This window comes from Pimephales promelas, chromosome 11 (assembly GCF_988280905.1).
Source record: "Pimephales promelas chromosome 11, fPimPro1.hap1.1, whole genome shotgun sequence".
Classification (NCBI taxonomy): domain Eukaryota; kingdom Metazoa; phylum Chordata; class Actinopteri; order Cypriniformes; family Leuciscidae; genus Pimephales; species Pimephales promelas.
Window position 1 is genome coordinate 10,950,577 of NC_142779.1, and position 23,930 is coordinate 10,974,506.

At 37.1% G+C, this 23,930-nt stretch overlaps 1 protein-coding gene across 3 annotated transcripts in view; it reads left to right on the forward strand.

Moving 5' to 3' along the window:
* The window catches only part of atrnl1a (attractin like 1a), a 207,578-nt gene that overhangs the window by 142,006 nt on the left and 41,642 nt on the right, over nt 1-23,930 (forward strand). For all 3 annotated transcript variants that reach the window (XM_089116952.1, XM_089116951.1, XM_039672737.2), the window contains one exon: nt 23,727-23,834. In XM_089116952.1, the coding sequence (XP_088973078.1) occupies nt 23,727-23,834 (108 nt within the window). The remainder of the gene's footprint in view (nt 1-23,726; nt 23,835-23,930) is intronic.

The following is a 23,930-nucleotide window of genomic DNA, read 5'->3' on the forward strand; positions in this document are numbered from 1 at the left end:
TAAGGGTGTTGCGCAGCGATAAATAGAACCATTGGGTGAAGTGGTCATAGATGTATTTTATCATGAATAAAGCACAACTATTAAAGACTATCAATAATTGGAACTAACTCTTTTATAATCACACACACACATATATAGACAGTATATACAGTATATATATACAATATATACTGTATATACAGTGTATATATATATATATATATATATATATATATATAAACTATAAACTTTATTTTGGCTTACCCACACAGAAATTGCTAACATTTTTACCTACAGACAGTTACACAAAGTCAGCATTTTTCTGGTGCATTGTCATTTCACATTTGGCTCTTAATCACTTGATTTGGTAAATATTCAGACTTTTTTTTCTCTAGAACTCCCCTAGCTATTTTAGACAGACTCCAGTTTGTTTATGAGGAGTTTCAGATCTCTGCTGCAGAGCAAAGACAAGACTTGCTACTGCCAATACATACATAAGACACTGCTGTGAGCAAGTAAGAGACAGGTGGAGCTGGGGAAGAAAGTCTGCTGCACTGCTACAGCAAATTCTAACCAAGTATTGAAGGTTGAGCATGCTCATTGACTACTGATACATTAGGGAACCAATCAGCTGTGCCCTATAGAAAATGATGTAATTGCATAAGGACCTATTATCCTGCACCATCTAGAGTTTCATGACATAACTTTGTATTTCATGCAGGCCTCAGTGATGTGTTTGGGAAGGACAAAGAAAAATCGGATTTAAAAAGTCAAAGCTGTGTTTTTGTGTGTGTAATGATGAGTAGATGAAAATGGAAGAAGGGGAAAGATAGAGAGGCTGGTGGTGAATGTGTACTGTATGTATTGATTTGGAGAATCAGGCAGTAAATATTCAGAGGTAATGAATGCAGTTATTGGCCACAAACTGACCTCATTCATCATCTTCTGACGCCAGCCGGATGTTCGATGACTCTTCTCTTATTCACACATCTCTGTTTACGCTTTTTCCTGCTGTGTGAGGCAGTCTAATTAGAGCTGCATTTCTCTCACCTGGTGGGATTCAGGTCTTGTGCTGGAAAAAAATCTGTTACTTCATTCACTTTTATGCTTCTGTATTTTCCTACGGTAGGTAATAAATGCAGAGGTAGTTCCCTGTTCTGGCATGTGACAGTTTAACTTTTATTTGCTCCTTCAGGTGTTATAAATCATTTTTTTCCCATAATAAGTGATGCGTTTTTATGGTTGAAAGGGAAACATTTCAAACCTGTCCTGTCCCCTGCTTCCAACTACACTGGTTATGGACACGATGAATCAGGTCCAATGGCCCCATTTTGTCATAACGGCGCACTGTTAAATTAACCAGTCCTTCAGGGTATGGAAAGCCTGAGATAGAACACATTATTGTCACACACTTTTGAGAGTTCACAGAGTTGAGATGCAAAGCTGCTTTTCATTAGTCACACCACAGAGTTTCTTACAAGATAAATTGAGCAGTTAATCAGAGAAACAGTCTGCAGCCAAAAATGCAATTGTCCATGATTTAAAAGGTTTGATTGCTTTGCCGAGGAGTTTGACAAGCCTCCCAACCTTTTGGTAGGTTGCTGGATTTTTGAAAGTGCACACAGTGAATATAATTTTTTTATTTTTTTTATTTTACTGTTATTTTTTTTTAAATTATTATTATATATACCATTCACAAACTTAAATTAACGTAAATATGTTCACATCGTCCGCACACTATACTATTTTACTGGAGTGACCAAAGTAATGAAGTCAACAGAATGATTTTAAAGTCTATTTTTATCATGATATATACATTTAATTAAATATTCCACTCATTTATGGAGTTAAACAGTCAAATTATATAGTAATTATACAGAAGGTAAACAAAAAATACATGAATTTGGATATTTGTCGTGGACGTGCTGCCTTTGAACACTTTTACTGTTTTTTTTTTTTTTTTTTACATGAGCTTTATACATGAGGCCCCTGGATACAGTCAGATTTACTGAATAGAACATGACTAGTATAGTCACATGGGCAGTGTGAATGCTGTAAGTTGTTAATATGGACGCCAAAATAAATACGCACCACTTAAGCCCTATGTACATGTGCAGTGTAAAACAAGCATTGCATTTGCTTACAAACATCATTCTACCGGTATAAAAGGCAGTAAATGTTGAATCACAGCTTGGATCGACACAGCTTGACTGGTTGGTTTATGTCCACGTCTGTAATGGAAGCAACATTCTTTTTCCTATTAGTGTGGGTGAATTACACACAGCTCTTTCTGCTAATAGAAATGTATATTTACCCCTTCTGTACAGTCATCCACTTAATGAATTAATCCTGCTGTGTAAACCACTTAGGTCTGCTTCTTTTTTTTTTTTACTTAGCGTGTTTTCAATTGATCGTTTATTAACTGTCCTGTGGTGGTGACTTGGTCGCTCACAAGTTCTGCCCCTCCCCTCCCCCAGTGTACCATCAAATGCAGAACACGGTGAGAGCAACACAAAATAATCTGGTTGGAAATGACACACAACGATCTCTAGTCCTCGGTGACAATGAAGCACTTGTCTTAATGACCCTCAGTTACGCAGAATGACTTTCTTACTTCGTAAACATGTTGTTAAACATGTTGTTTTCCCACTTTACTCTCCCACAAATGGGAATAGGTGAATTGAGGAATATTAAGTGTGTGTGTGTGTATGCGTGTTCGTTTTTCAACACTTCGTGATTGAATAGCCTCTCATTCTTCTGTTATATGAATGCTGTTTGTTAAATTAGCTCTGTGACTATTGTGAAAACAATAAAATGCACTGCTTTCTGTTGTTTTTGTAATTATGTCTGGACTAATGAAGCAAAAATATTAGCTTTTTTATTTCTTTATTAGGAGAAAGGCTGTTTTAGAGACGTTTACTTGGAAGCTTTTATTTTTCTCCCCTATCGGTTTTCTTGTAGCAAGCTGAATGAATGAAGTGTGTGTTTAAAGGCAAAGTGTAGCTTCAAACTTTTTATACAGACACACAAATGGACAGCTTTTGTCAAAGAACAAAAACTATTTGTGTGACATAAATGTTGCCCTCCACTAGCGTTTCTCTATACTTTTGGATTACAAGGCACTTGTCAAATATAATTTTTTGACCTTTTCTTTCCTACACAAGCAAAGTTATTTACAGTGATTTTACGCAGCATGGTTTTGCACCCGTCTCATATTATCCAGCTATACTCTTTCTTTTTTTTTTAGAAATGATGTGGCTGTATGGTTAATATCACAGCAAGGCTTTTTTCGGTTATACAACAATTGGTTATACAACAGAATTGAATATTGTGTAACGTCCATTTTGGACACTGTATTGCCAGGAACTTTGTCCATTTTTGCTCTGCCAATTAAAATAACTCCAAATGAACAGAAGCCACACACTTAGTTTCTAAACGAATCAGTGTGAAGGAAGGAATCCACAACTCGTTTATAAAAACAGCCACTTGTTTTGTTCCTGAATGAATCTGTACTTTGAATTAATCAGTTGAATTATTTGACTCACTCATAAAGACAACCACAACCCTTCCTGAACATTCCTTAATCGCTTACCGGTATAATGTCATTAAAATGTTTCCTAAATGAATCAGTGTTGTTTTTTAAATCGGTTTAATGAAAGATTCAGCGAGTTGTACATACCCACTAGCAAGTCGTACCCACCTACGGGTGTAAAGATTGCAGTAAACCAGCAGAAAGGATCAGTGAAAGGTCTAAATGTTGTAAGCAGTTATTCAATAAAAATCTCGCCTTTGGCCCTATCTCTCAAATCTCATTCACACTTCTGTCAATTCAAACTCGGTGATTCAAGACACGAGACAGTAATTTTAATTTTAGGTGAACTATTCTTATTCAATCATGACCAATGAGAAGAGAGTGATTATGATAGCTCAAGTGCACAGAGCAAAGTGTGCATTTTGAAAGCATTATAAGAAGCACACGCCCAACCCTCTCACTCTTTCTCTCTAATTATGCTTTTAAGTGCTTAATGAGCCCCAGGAGACCTTCCACCCCACCAAGCTCACAAGTCTCCACCTCCTTTATTTTACAAATCAATCAATGTGTCACCGATGCAGCGTACAGTGTGATGAGATGGCCTCTCGCTGCCATCCCTATGATGAGCTCAAATAGATCTCCCACTCACAAGCTCCCGATAGTTCACTTGCCACAATGACCTTGCGGAAATGAAACAAGCAGTCAGCCCATTTTAATTTGAGGAGGGGCCTGATGAACCCGCCTGAGGAGTAAGTCAGGGTCAGTAGTCTAACTACCACGAAGTGAGTAAGATTATCTTCTGTGATGGTTGTTTGGGTATTTGTTATTAAAATTATGGCCAATCATGCCTCTTGTCTGCTAGGAGATGGTGATAGGTGACCGTGGCCTGGTTGGTAGCTATTTCAGGCTGGTTTTTGACCTCCGAGAAGATCAACAGGTGATTTCATGAGGCAGGAGTCAGAATGGCTGTTTAAATGCTCACCAATTGATGCCCTGTGAGAGTTTCACAAAATGGAGATGTTTGGAAGAATATCATGGCAGTTACTTTTTCATACTGTAAAGTACTCGGTCAGCTCAATTTTCATCTAAAAAAAAAAAAAAAAAAGATTGTAATTTTATACTTATATAATGGTTTGCAGATTAATACTTTACCATTCTTTGTGTCCTGTAGTGAATGTCCTTTTTTTTGTTCCAGTTCTAAGAAAAGGAGTGGTCCTAAAAAACAATGCCTAGAGAGTATTTGTGTGTAATTTGAGTTGGACCAAAATCTGAAAACTTAAAGAGAATGACCCGTTTACTTGGCTCAAATTTCAAAAGCTGAACTGATTGTCTTTTTTATATATTATAGTAAGACTTGGTATAACTCAATGTTATGTAATTGAAAAATCTGAATAAACGTTCCAATCCTACTGATTAGTCGGTGAAATAATCAACGATTAGTCGATTAATCGCTTTAATAATCGTTGGATTAATCGATTATCAAAATAATCGTTTCACTGTAAAAAATATTGTTGGTTTAACTTAAAGTAAGTAACCTGGTTGCCTTAATTTTAAGTTGATTGAACTGGAAAAAGTGAGTTAATACAATGAAGGAGATTAATTTAATCATCAGAAACTCAAAATAATAAGTTATCTCAACTAAATAAATTATTTAAGTTGATTTGACAAAAGAAAATATGTTGTGATAACAAATCTTGAAAATATTTTTTTTTACAGTGTTGTTGCAGCCCTAATATTATATAATTAACAACAAACAGTTATAATGTAGCCAAGTCTTACCTTCAGGTTATTTAATTTGAAAAGCAATCAATTAATCCAAAGGTGAGTTGCGGTGTTGCACAGTTGTCAAAAGGCTTGCTTGCTGTCCATTTTCAAGAAGTACGCATTACCCCAGAACATAAATAACTTGCTGAAAGAACTATTGCTAAAAATAGAACAAAGACTTGAGACTTGACTTGGACCCCAAATACTTGTGACTTTACTTGAACTTGGCAATTAGGGACTTGTGAACAAGTCTGGTAACATGAAATGTTTGCAAGCGTTTCAATATAATGTGCTCACCTGGAAAAATGACTGTAGCTCAGATATATAGATAACCCTAACAACATGACCTTGTTTTAGTTGAGGGTTTTCCATTTTCTTTATCAGCCCATGAATAATTACAGATAATTTATTTTCCTTCACTCAATGTTAAAACAATTTGCCACTTGCAAAATTCATTAGGAAGTGCATAAAAATATTGTTATCTGCACTAACGCACTGAGAGTCTGGGTTGGCGTGTGCTAACATGTGACGTATCAATTAACATGGCACTAACTGCCAAATAAATTTCACAGATTATTCAATGTTTAGTGACTTTAAAGGGTAACTAAACCCCTGGTCAGAGCCTGACTCCACCCACTGGCAATATTTGAAAAATGCTGAAAAAGTGGGCAGACCCCAGCGGAGATAGAGGGGACGAAATAGATGCTAACACACTCTATCCTGGTCGTTTTCAACTGGTTTTGACGAAACAAGCTGTTTTTTATACTGCCAAAGGGCGTAGCTCGTACCAAGAGCGTGGTGAGCTGAAACCTGCGTACGTCACAAAGTGCGGAACATCCAATAGGAAAATTCAACTGCAGTATCCACCGTTCAACCTGAAGAGGGCAGCACTAAGACGTTTTTACACCATATAGACGAATCCGACGAGCGTTCTTGTGTAGGCTGCCATCTTGTGGCGACGCCATTACTGAGCTGTTACACCGGCATAGACATATGCACCAGTATGTAAACAAACCTCGGAAATAAGGTGATAACGCACCCTTGATGACAGCTACAGCCAGGCAGACTTGTTGGGTTGATGATGTTAGACATTGGCCTCCAGTCACAGATGAAGGTACAAACGATCTTACAGATTATTTATGAAAATAGCTTGGCAAGCAAGCTAGGCTAACGTTTGCTACCGAGGAAACTAAAAAAAGATCTGTCCATTTGGCAACAATAAATAAATAAATAAATGAAATCAAATAAACAATTTCATGTTTTTCATTTGTGTCCATTATTTATCTCATTTTTACATTGCAACGGGCATGGGTAAGGTAACGTTACAGCTAGAAAGTATACATAATATCGACCAACTACTGTTTTTAAACCATGGACAGAAGTCAATATAACAGCAGGAGAACAATTATGTCACATAACGTTACATTCAGCTCAGGAAAGCCATTTAATGACCATAGCATGTAAATTGAATAGAAAAAATAACAAGAGAGGAGATTTTGCTGATCACTATATCACACATTTATTATATTTTTTTACTTATGTCATTAAATAATTGTTATTATACGCGAATGTCCGCGTCTTGTACTCGCCCAGGAAATCTGTGTAAACCGTACGGCTCCAGACAGTGGCAGTCGACCCGGGGTATTCACAATGTTTTCTCTTCAAAATTGAAATTTTACTGCCACCATTAAAACAATTTATAACGGAAACTGTTTACCCACTCGACATTATACAAGGGCTAACGTTGTAACGTTAGTGACAGTCGTAAATTGCGAGCTGTTTATTCCAGTGGACGCAAGTTGCAACTAAAACAATAGAAGCCAATGGTGCAACGCTACCCAGCAACAGCTCAGTAATGGCGCCCGCTTACTTCCGGTAGTTTCGCCGGATTCGTCTATATTGTAGAAATATAAACAAATGTCAATAAAGTTACTCGAATCAATGGCTGGTATTAATAAAGATCCATTCTTACAGATCATTAACTAAAAAAAGTTGGTTTAGGGTTTAGTTACTCTTTAAGATAGATATTCATGTTCCCACTTTGTTGCTAATGAAATGCCGATGTAGAAATCATCGGTGAGGGAGAGAGATTCTGTTTGTCTCTTATGAAGAGCTGGAAAAACAAACAGCTGCGATTTTAAGCAGCAAGAACTCATCGTCCCATAAGACTTATCCTAGCACACACACACACGTACTGGATGGGCAGTTTCCGAAATATTACGGGGAAAAAGAGTGTTTTTAATTAGAATGAAGAACTGGGTCAGATAAGCTATTGTGGATGAGAGGGATATGAAGCTAGATGATAACGTCCAGTAAAACGGGCTTAAGGGAATTACTAGCGCTTATAGACAAAAGCATGTCACAGATTTGTTCAATAAAGAGGCAAACTGTATCTACAACAGAGGCTTTATTGGACAAGTTATTAAAAGGAAGAGCAGTAGTGCAGTGGGACTTGTTTTCTGTTGGATCCACATACTTGGTCTGAAGAGGACCTTTATTGATCCTTTCGTAATAGTTTGCTCTTCAAGGTCAATAGGGCTGTCTAACAGTAGCTTTGAATTACAGAGAGTCAGAATGTCTGTCACCCACGAGCGCAGGAAAGAATGAGAGCATGTGCATAGTTCGGTTGCATTGTAAAGTCATTGTCTTTGTTTGTTTTTCAGTTTAATTAGTTGTTTCAACACAGCTTCTGTTGACTAAATCACCTCTGGGTCATGATAGTAATGATAATGAAATAAATTCATAGAAGCATTCATAGAAAATTCATGGTCGTGACTCGTGATCTGGTCGACAATTCACACAGTAAGATGACATTTTGTCAAATTTTGTTAATGGATGTTATAAAGGCTAGTAATTCTTTAGACTATTTTATCTGGTGTCCTGTCTTTCGAAAGAAACTGCCATTTTGGCGGTCAAGCTACACAAGTCATAATATATGCTTAACTTATTGTATATTATATTATTTGTAATGCAAATTTTGCATTTTACTTCTCTTTTTTGGGAGGGATTATAAATTTCAATCAATATCAGGATTATTAGAATTAATACTGCAGTTAATCAGAATCAATGCAAATTTAAAGTAACTGATAAAGGATTAATACTAGTATTAAATTACTATAATGCTGCATATAATATGTATGAACACAATCTAACATTTAAAATGTTTTAAATTATTAAATAATTTACAGTATGTAACCAGTAACTGTGTGCAAGGATCTGTGTCCAACACAATTTTGATTTAAGATTATGAATTATGATTTCAATGCTGGTTTCACCATTGCTTTGTGCATGTGGTGTGGTATTATTTGTGTTTTTTTACTGCATGTCAACACCAAAATGCCACAAATATCTCAGTCCTGGCGGGACTGATTAAAGACAAGAACAGTAAAGTGAGTAAGTGGGTAAAAGAAGGCCTGAGACACGACATTCTCTCTTTGTTCCCCTCAAGCCCAACACAAGAGCTTGGTAATCCCACATGGGAAAGTCTTGGTCATCTTGATCATTAATTAACCCATGCTCAACCCAAGCTTTTGTATCTTCCCAGGCAGGCAGGCAGGCAGGCAGATGCCTGGAGCATTGTCTAATGAACCCCTTCCACCTTCCGGCCATTCAGTTCGCCCAACAGCCCTTCCTCTGTTCCAATATTAGGTTAGCGCTAACTGACGCAATCCTTCACAGCCAGGTGGACATAGAAGAGAGCAGACACGTTTCTGAGAGAGTGCTTATGGTCCCCTCCACTTGGACAAACTGAGCTCACAAAACAGACTGGAGTGGGTTCTCAAAGCCGATTGAGCGGGACAGATGTCCTCGGAACGGCGTATCCCTGATCACTGGAGCAAATCACATCTTTCAGCCAGACTGCACTGCAGCCTTGCATACTGATGGTGGAGATTAAGCATGTCTGTGTGTGTAATCACTTTGGGAGACCTGTGTTGGGTGTCTCGCCGGCTGGTTCAAGGAGAAGATGAGCGTGGAGGACAGAGCAGAGAGGTTGTCCGACCACTCTTTTGTCCTGGATGTTTGGGCTGCAGATTATTCCCTCCCACTCTATCTCACTCAGTCACTTGAGAGATCTGGGCAGTGACCAAGACAAGCAATTGGCACATACAAGAGAGAGAGACAAAACAGCAGGAGAGAGTGACAGAGACAAACACTTGCCAAACTAAATGACTGGTTTATTGCATAAAACAAACAATAAAAGCCTGTCTTGTTGTGTCTGTCTACACCTCACTTTATTTATTTTGTCTAGCTCTGCATTGTAAGCAGAACATATGAATTAGGACTGTGCTTATGCAATCAAATATTATAATGGAGCTGCTTGTCTGTGTTTGCTCCAGACAGACTGCCAGTTTGTGCATTAATGGAGGGGATTTTTTCAGTGAGTCTTTGTGCAGGATACATGGCTACACCAGTAGATTGAGTGAGTAAATCAATCATTCAACCAATTCATTCAAATACACTGATTCACTTTGGAACAAACAAGTCACTAGCAGCGTTTCGACTTGACCTTGTGCGGTGTATGATGTTAAAGAACAGCAAGAACGATTCGAAGCGCATGGTCTGCCGACTTTGATGTCACACAGCGATCGGTCTGCACATTATTGCTTCAAGTCAAACACACCTACTGTCTTTTTGAATGAGTTAGTAAATCATTCATTCAAACGATTTGTTCACAACACTAACTCATTCAGTAATGAAACAATTGACTTTGTGAGTCATTGAATCATTCACTTAAACAGTTTGTTCAAACATACTGATTCATTCAGCAACAAAAAAAAAGTGACTGGACCTCATGCATTGAATGGACATTCCTGACATATGTCCTTCGGATTCACAAATACATCATAAACTTTAGATTTGATAGTTAAATGAGTGGATTTTAATGAATTCTAATCATTCGCATTATGATTTTTTTGAACTAATCTGGTTTTCTTGTAAAACTCTGTAATGTGGTACTGCTAATATTGTTGAGTAATTGCGTTTTTACATTTACTGTGTAATAGTCACCTATTTCTTCCTTCAGTTTTTAATGTGGGGGTAAACATGCTTGGTGTCTGTGTAATGTTTGCTGGAGGAACTCCACAAAGGGACAAAAACTCTTTCTGATGGATTATATGTGGCAATTTTTCCTAGACTTACTACATCATCCCATTGGCTAAATAGACTGCGGCGAGGTTGCGTAAGTCAACTGTGGACTAAAACCGACTCATACCGTCTCGTCACGCTTCTCCTAGTTTTTCTTTTTTGTTTTGTTTCTTTTTCCTTCTTGTTACCGAGGAGGACACCGGACTCTTTAAGGTGTTGAATGAACACGTAATCTGCTGGGAAGTTGTGATAAGATTTGCAATATGTTTGTTTGATGTGTTGGAGTGCGGCCACGCCTCCAATATCTGTGTATTGCTCGACGCAGTAGAAACTTGGTCTGTCTTTTAAATACATGTTGCATAACCTGTCTATATGGTCTTTTTCATTAAGGTATAATTATTTGGAGTGTATTCATGTGCTGGTTGATGATGTGTAGGAAGTGTTTAACAAAAGTAAGCTGGCCATTGATTGTAATTACCCCAGCAGGTATCAGATCCGCCCGTTACCTGAAGTTTTGCGGTAATACTTTTCTCTTGCAGTTGTAGTGTGAAGGGAATTGTTACAACTGTATGCATTTGACAGCTACTTTTATTCTCTTGTAAGGGGTGAACAGTCAAAGATCCAGAACCAGATATGAAGAATGAAGACCCGAAGTCAGAATTATTTAAAAATAAATAAATAAATAAATAATACAAGTTTTACTGAAGATAGTTTGCAGTTTCATCAGCAGAAGTCAGCTTCAAGACTCGCACAGGAGTTCGTAGGCCGCCTCGTTTACAGTAACAAAGATCAGCATACCATTTCCAAGATCTAAGCTACGTCATTTCTTAGAGGTTGAATGATTCTCATTGGCTAAGAAATAGATAAACACAGTAATTTTCCACACATATACAAATAGACAGAAGCATATCTCCATCGATTATGCAGCTGACACTCGGACCCTGAAGTAAGGCACATCATGATCGCAGATTTGGGTTTCTGGGCGCCAGCCTGTCTCGAACAACAATTCATTCAATCTCCAATAATGCCAGTGGTTCCTTAACATGTAACCAAGAGGACTAACACACACACCGGCACACAGCTTTTCCAAGGATGGATTTGGCCAGGCTCTAACGATAAACAGAAGAGTCTTCTCAAAACAGCAAGACAATGCGTTCTTTCTCTCAACTTTAGTCTAATTGGAAAGTAAGGCTTCAACAAAGAATTGGCCCCTTAAACTATTGACGTCAATGACCCCTATATGTTTTAACACATGAAGACCTTTCTCAAACACAAAACAAGTCCCTATTTCATCTCTGAAAGCCGGGCTGCATTCAGACATCAAATACAGACATTAAAGAATACACGAAAAGAACATTTCAGTAACTTCTATAACAAAGTGAAATCTCACAAGTCTAGAGAAGTCATTCAACTCGTTTAATATTTAGAAGGAAAAATATTGATTAATACCTTGATTATAGTTACTCAACATTACATATTGTAGTAGCAGTGAATTCCAATCCACCCCCTTCACTGTGATTTACCATAAGTTCAGGGAATATATTTTAAAAAGTCATGTGTTTCCTGGGAATTAAACTGAACACTGTCTGAAGTGTCAACTAAATGATTAAAGTTTGCTATTCAGTTTGCTATCTACAAATATTAATAGTTGCATTTTATTATTTGTATTTGGTATTTTTTTATCCCTTCTGTCCACTACACTCTCACCAGCGACCAGTCGAGAAACACTTCTACAGATCTTGTTTTGATCCTGCTGATTAGCAGTTTGAGTGATAATATTATCCCTGCAGTATTCAGTGCTGCTCTGTATGGTCTGATGGTGGTCATTGCAGAAAGAAAGAGACTGAGAGCATGAGGAGGAGTCAGACATAGCTACTGTAGCGCTGGGCACTAATTACCTCTAGCCTGCTGCCACTCAAGTGCCAACATCTGCTGCAATCAGGCCAGTTCTTCTCTCATCCGAGGAGCTGTTGAAGAGAAAGCCTCTCTCAAGAGTCAACAAGCAGTCAAACGGCACTGGCTCTACACTTATCTCTTTCTCCCTTTACTTTAAAGACTGCACTGCAAGGACGGATAGTTTAAAGGCAAGAAGAGTTATAAGAAGTATGTATGTGAGCTGGATGCATTTATGAGTATGTGTGTGTGAGGGGGAATTGTAGGCATATGTTGCTTTGAGTGTGTTGTAATTGCCTCGAGCCTTGTAGATATGGCTCATGTACATTTGCATATGCATTTACCAGCCTATTTATACTCGTTACTGGCTCGTGTTAATGGCAAACAAATCTGTAATTCAGCCATATGCTCGGTTTGCTTGCTTAATAAATGTTTGTGGATATTTTTCAATTGAAATGTCACATTATAGTCACTGAAATGCAATACATTTGCATTTCTTATAAAAATTGTCATCATTTATTCACCCTCATGTCATTTCAAACCTGTATGACTTTCTTTGGTGGAACATAAAATACATTTTGAAGAAAATTGTCAATCAAGCAATATTGGAACCCATTGACTTCCATTTGTCAACAGATTTGGACCAGACATTTCTCAATGTCTTTAAAATGATCTGTTTAATGCACTACGGTGCACTTTATAGGATCCACATGAGGTGGCAGTTTGAAACTCAGTTCATATTCCCATTTAGATCTGAATCTTCCTTCGTTTAAATTATATTTAAAGAAACAATCCAGCTAAGCACTTTGAGACGTCTGTTTGTCCCAATTTTTTTCCCTGTGCCTTTGTTTGCTTCTAAGCGTGCAATCGCTCACAGTGGGCCTGACCTACATTGTCTTATAATATACCCACCTTTTACTTTAGTTATCTTCTGAACTTCCCAATATCCACTTTTGGTTTGAGACTATTCTTAGATAGAAGATTATTTTCTGTTAGTTCCCGTAGACTCTGGCTAAACTCTGCTGTAGAGCTGCTGTGATTTTGTGAGGAATCTTGCTGGCCTTGTTTTCAGACGCCTGTGGAGACATCCCCTGCTGTCGTCCTTACAAGGCTCACTTTGGTCTGCTTAGACAAAACATTAAATTCATAATGTGCAATATTTTGCATACTGATGCAACATAAGATTTGGAGTGTTGGGGTTGTTTGTGCATTTTCTGGTTTTTCGTAATAAGAATCTGTGCCTGAAGGTTGTGCTTGTGACTTATCCTTTGTTTGCTGCTCTGTCTTGCTTCTGAAACATCATTTTGGATGCCATTGGTGCAGACTGGCCTCAAACGAGATGGTTAAAACAGGCCTGGTCTTTCAGCCCAGGGATGACTGAAATATAAGTTTAGCCTTTGGTTGAGACTGACCTACAAAATTTTTCCAAACAGTGCTTGACGTGGTGTTACTGTAGCTGGAGTTTTAATGGCATGGAACGGCATTGTTATTCAGTAAATTAGAGAACACATTCACAACTCTATCTTTACTTTTTTTTCAAGAAACTCTTACTTTACCAAGCTTCGCATCTCCATTTTGCGTATTCTTGACCTAATAGCCTACATTTCACATTATATGTTTGTAGATGGCGCTAGTCAACTATAATAGTTCCAATTTCAACTTCATTTCAACTTTCAATTTCAATTCAATTTGCAGTAAATTAATACGCGTAAATGAAGCACTTCTTACCATTTAATGTAACTTTTGTTCCTGCATGGTCTGGACTTTTTGAAAAAAAAAAAAAGTCTATTCCCATCCAATTTGTAAACACCGCAATTTAATTGTAAAATGAGACAAACCACGGATCCATATCACTCCACAAATGCAAATTCTTCTGTCCAGTTGGAGAATGATACTGTTTTATTATTGTAGCTATTTCACCTATGTTTAGTTTTCAACTGATTTACGAATAAGACTCGGAAATTAACGATTAAATTCAAGCTTGTTGTGCCACATTGTGATTGAATTATACATGACAATTGGGCATCAATGAATTATCAGATTTTTTTAAATTTTATTTAAATGACTGACAAACTTGTATTTTATTTTTACAGTGAGTAGAATAATGAAATCTAAAAAAATAAATAAACAAACGACTGAATAGTAGTTAGCAAGCATTATCACAACGCCAGTCTGTCAGTCAAGTCGGAAGCAAGACGCAAATCCGTAGCAATGCATTATGCCAATGAAATCTCAGACCGACAGACTGTCTGTCTTTCTGACTTTTTAGCTATGCATTACTATTTTGCATGTTGTTATATATTAATTATAATTCAAATACATTTTGTTTTATTGACCTTGATATTATTGTCAAATTGTGGATTAATTTTGAAAATCATTCAATTTCAGATTAATTTCAGAGCCACCCGCCAGTCATCGTTTTGAATTTAAATCCTACCATGCAATTCAGTCTTGTTAATTCGTGATTACAAAGTATGCCAGTCGTTGAATCGAACTTAATTGTTAATGTAAATTGAGTGCATGACTTTCATATGTACATCTGAACTTGTTTAACAGAATGCACTTTTCCTGATTCAACAATATAATGACATTCACTAATTTCCAGTAGATTAAATTTGCACCGTAATTTCCTCTAAATTAGATGTGGACATGGTTTGTGGGAAGGGTTATAGAAGGTCATGAACATGTTTTGGCATCCTTCTGTGCATCGGCGTCCCTCTGAATATCTGAAAGTTTTATTCCGTTTGATAATGCCATAATGTCCATCCATATTACCATCCTATTTCTGAAGGGCATAAGACTGCACTATCCTATCCCATCTCTCTGTTTGTATGCTTTATTATCCAGAAGTAAAGCTCCATAGGGATGCTGGTGGACTAGTGGAGATTGGTATCGATCAAGGATTGATTGGGTGAACTCCTCGTTAAGGGGATGTCGAGATGAAGCTGTAAATCTGCTGAATCATATTTCAGAGGCTGACTCGCATTGATGTGGCCCACCAGAGGGTTCTTCAATTGGTGGAGTCCTTCACCTTCTTTTCTGCCTTCTATTGTTGGGATAAGTAGGATTAGCTGGTCCAGGGAAATTAGAGGGCAATGACAGACCTTGATCAAGATATCTGACATCACACTGGAAATATTACAGTTTTTCTTCATAACAAGTTATTTCCCACCATGCTGAAGTTGAAATAAAAGATGACCTTTGAGGCAAAGTGCAAAGATTGTTTGCTTCCACCTTTAGAAAGAATATATTATGGTCGGAATTTAGAATCAAGTCAAAGGTTACTCTATTAAAAGTAGTCTTGTTTTAAAGTTTTTGACTCTCTGGAAAATGTCCTCTGACTCTTCTCTTTGAGAAGAATATTGTGATGAACGCACGGTAGATGACGGCTATTGAGGGCACTCTTGCTGTCACAAGAAGCAAATCTATGCTTGTGTCCTCTATTCTGTTAGCTGTGCCAACCTTGAAGTCAGGAGGCAAGTGCTTTACAAACACTAATGGAATAAAGACATGTTGTCGGTGGACTATGACTGTCGTCAACTGGAACTAAAGATGAGGTCGCACTAGACTTTGTGCTTTATTCACTTCCTTTCGTAAGCATCAGACGATATGCTGGAAATACATGTCAAGACTTGCTGCTTTCTAAAGATAAAATCTGGGCAACTGTGACCTTAAAGGGTTAGTTCACCCAAAAATGAAAATTCTGTCAGTATTTACTCACCCTCATGTTGTTCCAACCCCGTAAGACCTTCGTTCATCTTCGGAACACAAATTAAGATATTTAAGATATTAAGATCGCTCCTGAATACAGTCCATAGGCTTCTTGAGGGACTGGCTCTTGCTGTCCACGAAAAGTCATTAAAGACATCGTTAAAATAGTCCAAGTGACTACAGGGGCTCAATCTTAAGTTTATCAAATGACGAGAACACTTTTGTGCGCAAAAAAACAACAAAAATAACGACTTTATTTCAACTATTCACGTCCTTCTCCATGAGCCTGTAAGTCAGTTAACGTAGTGTGATTGCGTAGAGCTACGTCACACGTAGGCTCACTATTGGCCGACGCTGGTCATGTGTGTGTGATGCGTGTGACGTACAATAACGGAAGCTTACGCTATTAAACTAGTAACCCGACTCGTGCAGAGGGAGAAATAAACGAATAGTTGAAATAAAGTCGTTATTTTTGTTGTTTTTTTGCGCACAAAAGTGTTCTCGTCGTTTGATAAACTTAAGATTGAGCCCCTGTAGTCACTTGGACTATTTTAACGATGTCTTTAATGACTTTTCGAGGACAGCAAGAGCCAGTCCCTCAAGAAGCCTATGGACTAGTATGCAGGAGCGATCTTAATATCTTAAATATCTTAATTTGTGTTCCGAAGATGAACGAAGGTCTTATGGGGTTGGAACAACATGAGGGTGAGTAAATACTGACAGAATTTTCATTTTTGGGTGAACTAACCCTTTAATATATGTACAGTTTAGCGTAGGGGTATTCAGTTAAAGTTCTCTATATATTTCTATTCTGTTATCTAGATCTATTTATAATCTTAAAATGGCATGGGCATTACCATAGTGAATACGTGAATATACATGTTTTAGTTATGTTCTGTTTTTCTTCATCTTAAAATTACTCTAGAATTTATTCCTAGTAAGAAATTATTCTTATGATTTGAGCAGTAAATCATAGAATGATTTCTGAAGGATCATGTGACACTGAAAACGTTTATTTGTTCACATAAATGCAATTGGTGAGCATAAGAGACTTCTGTTTCTAAACTTTTGACAGTATATATTTTTACCATGTATATACATTTGTTGTATTATTATCAGTAGTTTCACATGCTCCTCGCCCTGTAGTGTGATTGGCCATGGCCAGATTGTGATCTAACATCTAATCAGCATGAAAACAGTACACTGCTTGATGACTAGCTCACATTTACACCAGTAAATCATTAGCCTCCCTCTTCTGCTACAACCACACAGTCTTTAAATTCACGTCACAAATACACGGTACAACAATGAGAATGAAGAGGAATATGTGAGATGAGAATACATGCATGAAACTGTTTCCATAAGCACAGCAGTAACTTATGTATATAGGATTAGCAGAGTGACCTTGCTTAGCTTTAATTTAACTCGTGTATGTGTGTGTGTGGCCCCTTGAAATGTGAGATGATAGACTGAGGTCTAGCTTTATTTAACAGTGTGATTGTTCTCTCTCACACACTCTCTGACACACTCACACCTACACTTTCTCGCGTGTGAGCTCCTTTAAGAGTAAAATGGTAGGTACACACTGTATAGAGACGTGCCAGTGTCTCAGAGGTAAGATCTAGCACTTTGTGAAATGAGAGGCTGGTCTTTTGAGGAGTAAATGCACTCAAAGCTGTTTTGCTCTGTGCTGCAGTTTAGAGAGAGAAGGTGATAAAGGAGGGATAGCAAACATGGAAGGAAGGATAACACACACCACAAACTAATCTGAGAATTACTTTCCAATGCCAACACATTTAAATTAAATTCCCAAGTTTGAATCAAATTAACAAACAGGATTGTAATTTATATTTTGAGATGCAAATGGAATAAACATGGAATGAATTTGAAACAAATTCATATATAATGGCTGTGAGTGTAGGTTAATAATACCAAGTTATTATAATATTATAGTATATACCAAGGCTAAAATAAGTCCTTTATAATTACACTTATCATATTTAAATCACCATTGTTTATTTTATCACAGTTAATTATTTATAATTGTAATATTTCAGCTTTATATGTTCACATTTTGTATTTGAAATTATAATAATTTATTAATTAGCATTTTTTTTTAAATACATGTTTATATATAAAATGTATAACTAGTTTATATAGACTATAAAACATATGACTGGTTTACTGACTAATTATATTATCATATTTAGCTTTTTTAGTATTTATTTATTTGTTTAATTTTTTTAATATGATCATGCTTGTATTTATTTTAGATGATCACATTTATAATTTATTATTTTCATATTGTTTTTTGTATCAGTAATCAATGTATGTATTCATCTACTTTATTAATTATATTATCATATATTGCTTTTATTTATTTGTTTGTTTGTTATATTTCTACATTTATTTGTCAATTCTTTAGAATTAGAATAGCAGCTTATGAGTTTTGTTGTATCAAGTCATGTCACCTTCATACAGCGCTTTTTACAATACACATTGTTTCAAAGCAGCTTTACAGTGATAACAGTAAATGAATGCAACAAAGATTGTTTTGATTGTACAGCAGCTCTAGAAGAAGGTTTCTCCTTGACACACACACACACACACACACACAGCTGTGAACAGGAGTGGATGAGAGGTGTCCGAGAGCACTGATGATGAGGGCTAATGTGTAGTGAGGATGATGATCACTAAAATGTCACACTCCTCCTCCTCTCACCGCAGTGTGAGATGTCAACAGAGAGTGATTTACTCTTGTCTACACTTTGCTTGGCACCCCATCCATCCCTCTTACACTTTCTGGGGATGGAAGTAAGTAAAAGAGAGAGAGTGCCATTGCTCTTGCTTCCTTCACTACTTCTTGACCATATCCTTCTCTATTCCCTTCTCTCTCGTCTCATTCCCCATCCCTTCCTCCCTTCCCAATCAGATTTTCCTTGGCTATTATTTTCTCTGTGGACTATAGACTTGACCATGATCCTGGACTGAAAGGATTTGGTCCATTTATAAAGCTGTTGTATGAGTGCAGAGAGGGAACAGACCATCATTTTTTTTGCTCCGCTCAGCAGAATCACAAAACTTCCCCAACTGGGCCTGTTATAATGAAAAGAGATTCCTCGTCTGTGAAGATTTAGCAACTGTATTTACAATGTACAGTGTACATAAATATTTTTTATGCTAATGTAACTCGAGGACTCCTTTGCACCCACAGAATATTACTAGACAATCATCCCATCCAGTCTGGAGGGTCTTGGTTTTGCATGTTTTCCTCTTTGATAGATCAGTAAGATCATGATCAACATGGAGTCAATCAAAGTGATTGTTTTTCTCAAGTTTATAGTATATCAGCATTAGTGTTGAGATCTCTCCTTCACTTTTGATGACAGTGTCACAGTCCTAATCGGCACTTAGCTGCACAGTGTGAGATGACATGCCTAGATTACAAACAGTCTTTTGTCTGGTCCTAATGTTACCCCTGCTCCTGAAATGTGTCTTTGTGTTTTGTAATGGTTTTTGTGCACCACAGAAATGTCGCTCTGGGTTTGTTCTGGTGGATTCCTTGAAGCATATCCTTGTTTCTGGGGAATCTTTGAATCTTTTTGATGGATGTGGCTTTTCGCTGGATTGTCATTCCTAAATATTAAATTAATATGCCTGTACCTTTCATATAGGGGTGAGGGATGTCACAATTTTTGATTGTGGACAATTAAAATGTCTCCACGATCTGCTTTTGAAGAAATATCATACTATTGTGCTAGTGTATTCTATCAGTTGCAGTTTCACATTCTATCACATTCTAACAACTTTAGAAGATCTACCTAGCTGTGTCTCCGATTTGTGACTGATTTCAGGATGCAGAGGGAACTTTATTCAATTCTTTTTGTTTCTGTCTGAAACTCTGGAGTCACTGGCAAGATATTTTTTTTTCTTTGCATATATTTTTCCGTGACATATGATCAAACTTTGCCTCCTGAAATGGACCTGGCCATCTTTGGCTATTCGGACACACACAGTTTCCTTTGCCCTTTTTTTTTTTTTTTTTTTTTTTTTTGCAGCTGGCATTAATGCTGGGCATGGTTGGGGCCAAGATAATTATATTAAGGGATTGGAAAGACACTGCTCCCCCAGGTGTGTGTGGTATGGGTCGATTTAAGGGTAGGTTAATGTGTAAGGGAAGGGCCAACTGTGTAATTGCAAATGTAATTACCTAAATTAATTATAGCTATAATTACATGCTGGTATTTTTCAAATATAAGTACAATGTAAAAACATGTATCAACACAATAAGTCCATTGTATCAAATTATTAATTTCAATGTAAGTACATGATACTTAAAGCCACTTAATATAAAGTGGGACCAAAAAATCATACAGAAATGGGGAATGTAGAAATGAATGTAACAGACTGACATTTCGGTGATGCATAGATAAACTTTGAGCCAATGAAATTTCCTGAGCCAATAGGATAGAAATGATATATTGTGCAGCTATTATGCAATTAGTCTGTCAAATGGTCTGTGTGAGATTTTAGACTGTTTTCTGCCTGTTTACAAAAACGCTTGAGGAAACAGACCACAATTATGCTTGTTTAGGAGCAAAGCATCTTGGTCCTTCAAATCCTATTGAATAAAAACAGTGTGTGTTCTGTTTTGGTGAGAGTCCTTGATTTTATGGTGACAAAAGAGCTTCATTTTCTGCCTGCGCTTGAAATGAAAACAGGTTTTTCTCTTACAACTGTGCTGGAATGAGTCGGAAATTACATTCTCTTATCGGAGTTATCGTGCATCATTCTGGAGTGCAGAAAGACAGTGTGGATGTTTATAATAGATCCACTACAGACCTATGCCTGGGTGGTTTTGTCACCTAAGCTGAGTGTCTCTATCGTACCCATTCTATCAATTTGTGTTCAGAAATGGCCTATTCAAAGGTTTTAATGCTTTTTTTCTGTCTTCCCAGAATCAGCAAATTAACTTAAACAGTTTTAATCCCATTGTTAAAATTTTAACACTGAATTGATTAAAACTGAATAGGATAAACACTGAATTGGTCAGCATATCCGTAGAAGAGTGATCAAGCAGTCAAATCAAAATTGTATGCACCTTTCAAGGGTGTTTTTAGGTTTTGTTTTTGTGTCTGTACTTAAAGTGCTTGAGCATTTTCACAGATTACATTTCCCATGATCCTCCCCAGCACCTGATCATGCGCACATGTCCTTCATCAGCACTCAAATTGCCACACTATAAAACCCCAGCACACACACACAAGCCTTGTTCGAAATTGCCCCCTAGATCCCCATTCACCAATCTGTACGTTACTCGACTATTCGGACACTGAGTGTCCGCTATTGCATAATTTGTGCTTGCTGTTTAATAAAGCAAGCTTTTGAAACTTAGCAAACTGGCAGCTGCAGTAGTAATGACGAGACTTATATTGAACTCTTTCATTAGCCTAGAAATCTAGATGCACCCAATAGTGGCAGCAAAAACCATTTCGCTGCCAGTGTGGTCTAGCAATTCTCAATAGACATTTTGCTGGAAAAACCCAACTCAGGTCGTGCCAATCACATCGTAAGGTATGGCAGATGATAGTTTTAAAATGTATATATGATTGGGATGTGGCTATATCATTATGTTGTGTATTTATCCCCGCTGAATGCATTGAGACTGCTTGTGTGTATTATTGGGTAATTGGTTGAATAAAGGTTTTAGTTTTTCCATGAACCTCAGAAAACATAAATCAGAATGAACCCAGGGGAGATTTTATTGATTAAGTAAACCAGCCTCAAGGTAATGAACTTTCTTTAAGCGAACATCCTTCATGTTATATTGTGTTATATTCATATAAAAGAAGAATTACCTCAACTGCTTAGGAATTACTCCTAAAGTGTATTGTACGTATCCTAATGTACTGTTCTTCAGGGTTTGCAAATCCATATTTATAATGTATTTGCTTCAGAGTAGCTTATATCCAGGTGTTTGTCAATTGCTAAAAGGTGTAAACTGTTACAGGAAAGGGAAACATATTTGTGTGCTCAATCAGTTGTATTTGAAAAAATAGCATATTATATTACGCGGCTCCCTAATACTTGATTTTGATAGTTAGTTGTGACATTCTGCATCATTTTTGTGTCATTCCAACAAACTATACTTTACTGTTTTAAATCTTTCATATCATTCCACTGTCTCTTTCATCTCACATAATGAAATCATTTCTAACCAAATCTATTTGTCATGTCCATTTATGTATTTGCTAAGTATCTGTGTAATTATCTGCATAATAATATAGTTAGCCAGTCATTATCACAGAAGAATCCTCTTCAGGATGACCCTTTTATCAGTAGGTTTATTCTGTGACAATGACCAAACTGACTCTCCATTAAATTCTGTGCAATATCAATACATTTTCTGTACTAAGCATTATTTCCTTACATTCATTCTTACAATTAAACATGTCTTATTTAATTTGTATTGTTGTCAGGAAGGAATCAAAGCAATCCGGCTCACGGTAATTGAATGGAATTATTCTTGCCAGAATCCGGCAAGAATAATTCCATTCAGTTACTGTGATGTTAAGCGTGGTACTACAGTAGTCGTCATATTCCTCATTCATGATTTTTTTTTTTAATACATGGGGTAACATTGAAAGCATACCTATCTCAGTGTGTCTCCTATTACACACATAATTGGTTAAATATCTCTGGCTGTGTTTGTATGTGTGTTCATATCGTTTTATTGGTGTTTTGGTTCACATAATGTAAGTCATTCCCATTTAGAAACTCCCAGCTCACATATGAACTGCAGTTTATACCATTTGTAGAAAATGGGGTTGTGTGTGATAGTGTGCATGCAGCATGAAGAGTGGGTGAGATCATGTGATAAAAAGCAATTCTGGGTGTATCTAGGATTTTCTTTCATATATCAGTTTTCATTTGATCTTTTCTGTGATATAAAAGCTACAGCAGATGCTTCTCCAGTTTTCAGACTTGATGGTCTGAAATGATCTTTATTGTTGACTGTTGTCATTCAATAGAACATTCTTATATCTTCTATAGTATGCATGCATGTGTAGTTATTTTAAACTAAGACTATTGGTCTCAAACAAACATACAACATCACTCATCCCAGACAAGCATTGTTTACTACACGTGGAGGTTAATTATGCGTTTTATGGGCCATTTACAAGCTCAGGCGAGAGATGCCACAGTGTCCTTCTCACCTCATGAAGGACTTGTCAGGGAACATAAACCATCCATGCTCTACTAGTGAGTTTTTTTTTTTCTCTTGACCATGACACAAACTTTAACACATAGCCAGGCGTACTTTAACAATCATCACTGTGATTCTCCTATGAATCAACTCACGGACACCCTGCCACCATTCACCTTGACTTCCTTTCAGTCTCATGTCTGTCCTCCTGGCACAGACTAGAGAAAGTGATAATGCATACCACAGTTTGGAACAAGAACATCCAGACCCTCACTGATTTGAGTGATGCAGCTGTGAGTGACTCAAATCAAATAGAAAAATACACTGAGAAAAAATCTGTCACGACACTTGTTTCTTGTAACTTTTACCTCAGGGGATGATTTATAATCAAAAGTTTATTTAAGATGGCTGTTTTACCCCCCTTTCCCCCACACACATATTTAAAATATCCTATGCATTAAACCAACACAATGAGTTTAAGTAAAATCACAATGCTTCTTCATAACGTGTATGTTACAATTTTATGCAACTGAACACTGTTTATTCTTTCTACAGCAACTAATGAGAGAGCGCCAGCAGATGGCCAGCCGTCCGTTTGCCTCTGTTATAGTGGCACTCGATTCTCCAGAGGAAGAGGAGGAGCTTCTGCAGGGCCAGGTGGAGGTGGGTACCTTCCATTGTAGGCTTGTAGATATTTGTGAAACAGTAGATGGAATTAATTGTGGTATGTATGTATATATATAGAAAATACACACGTTT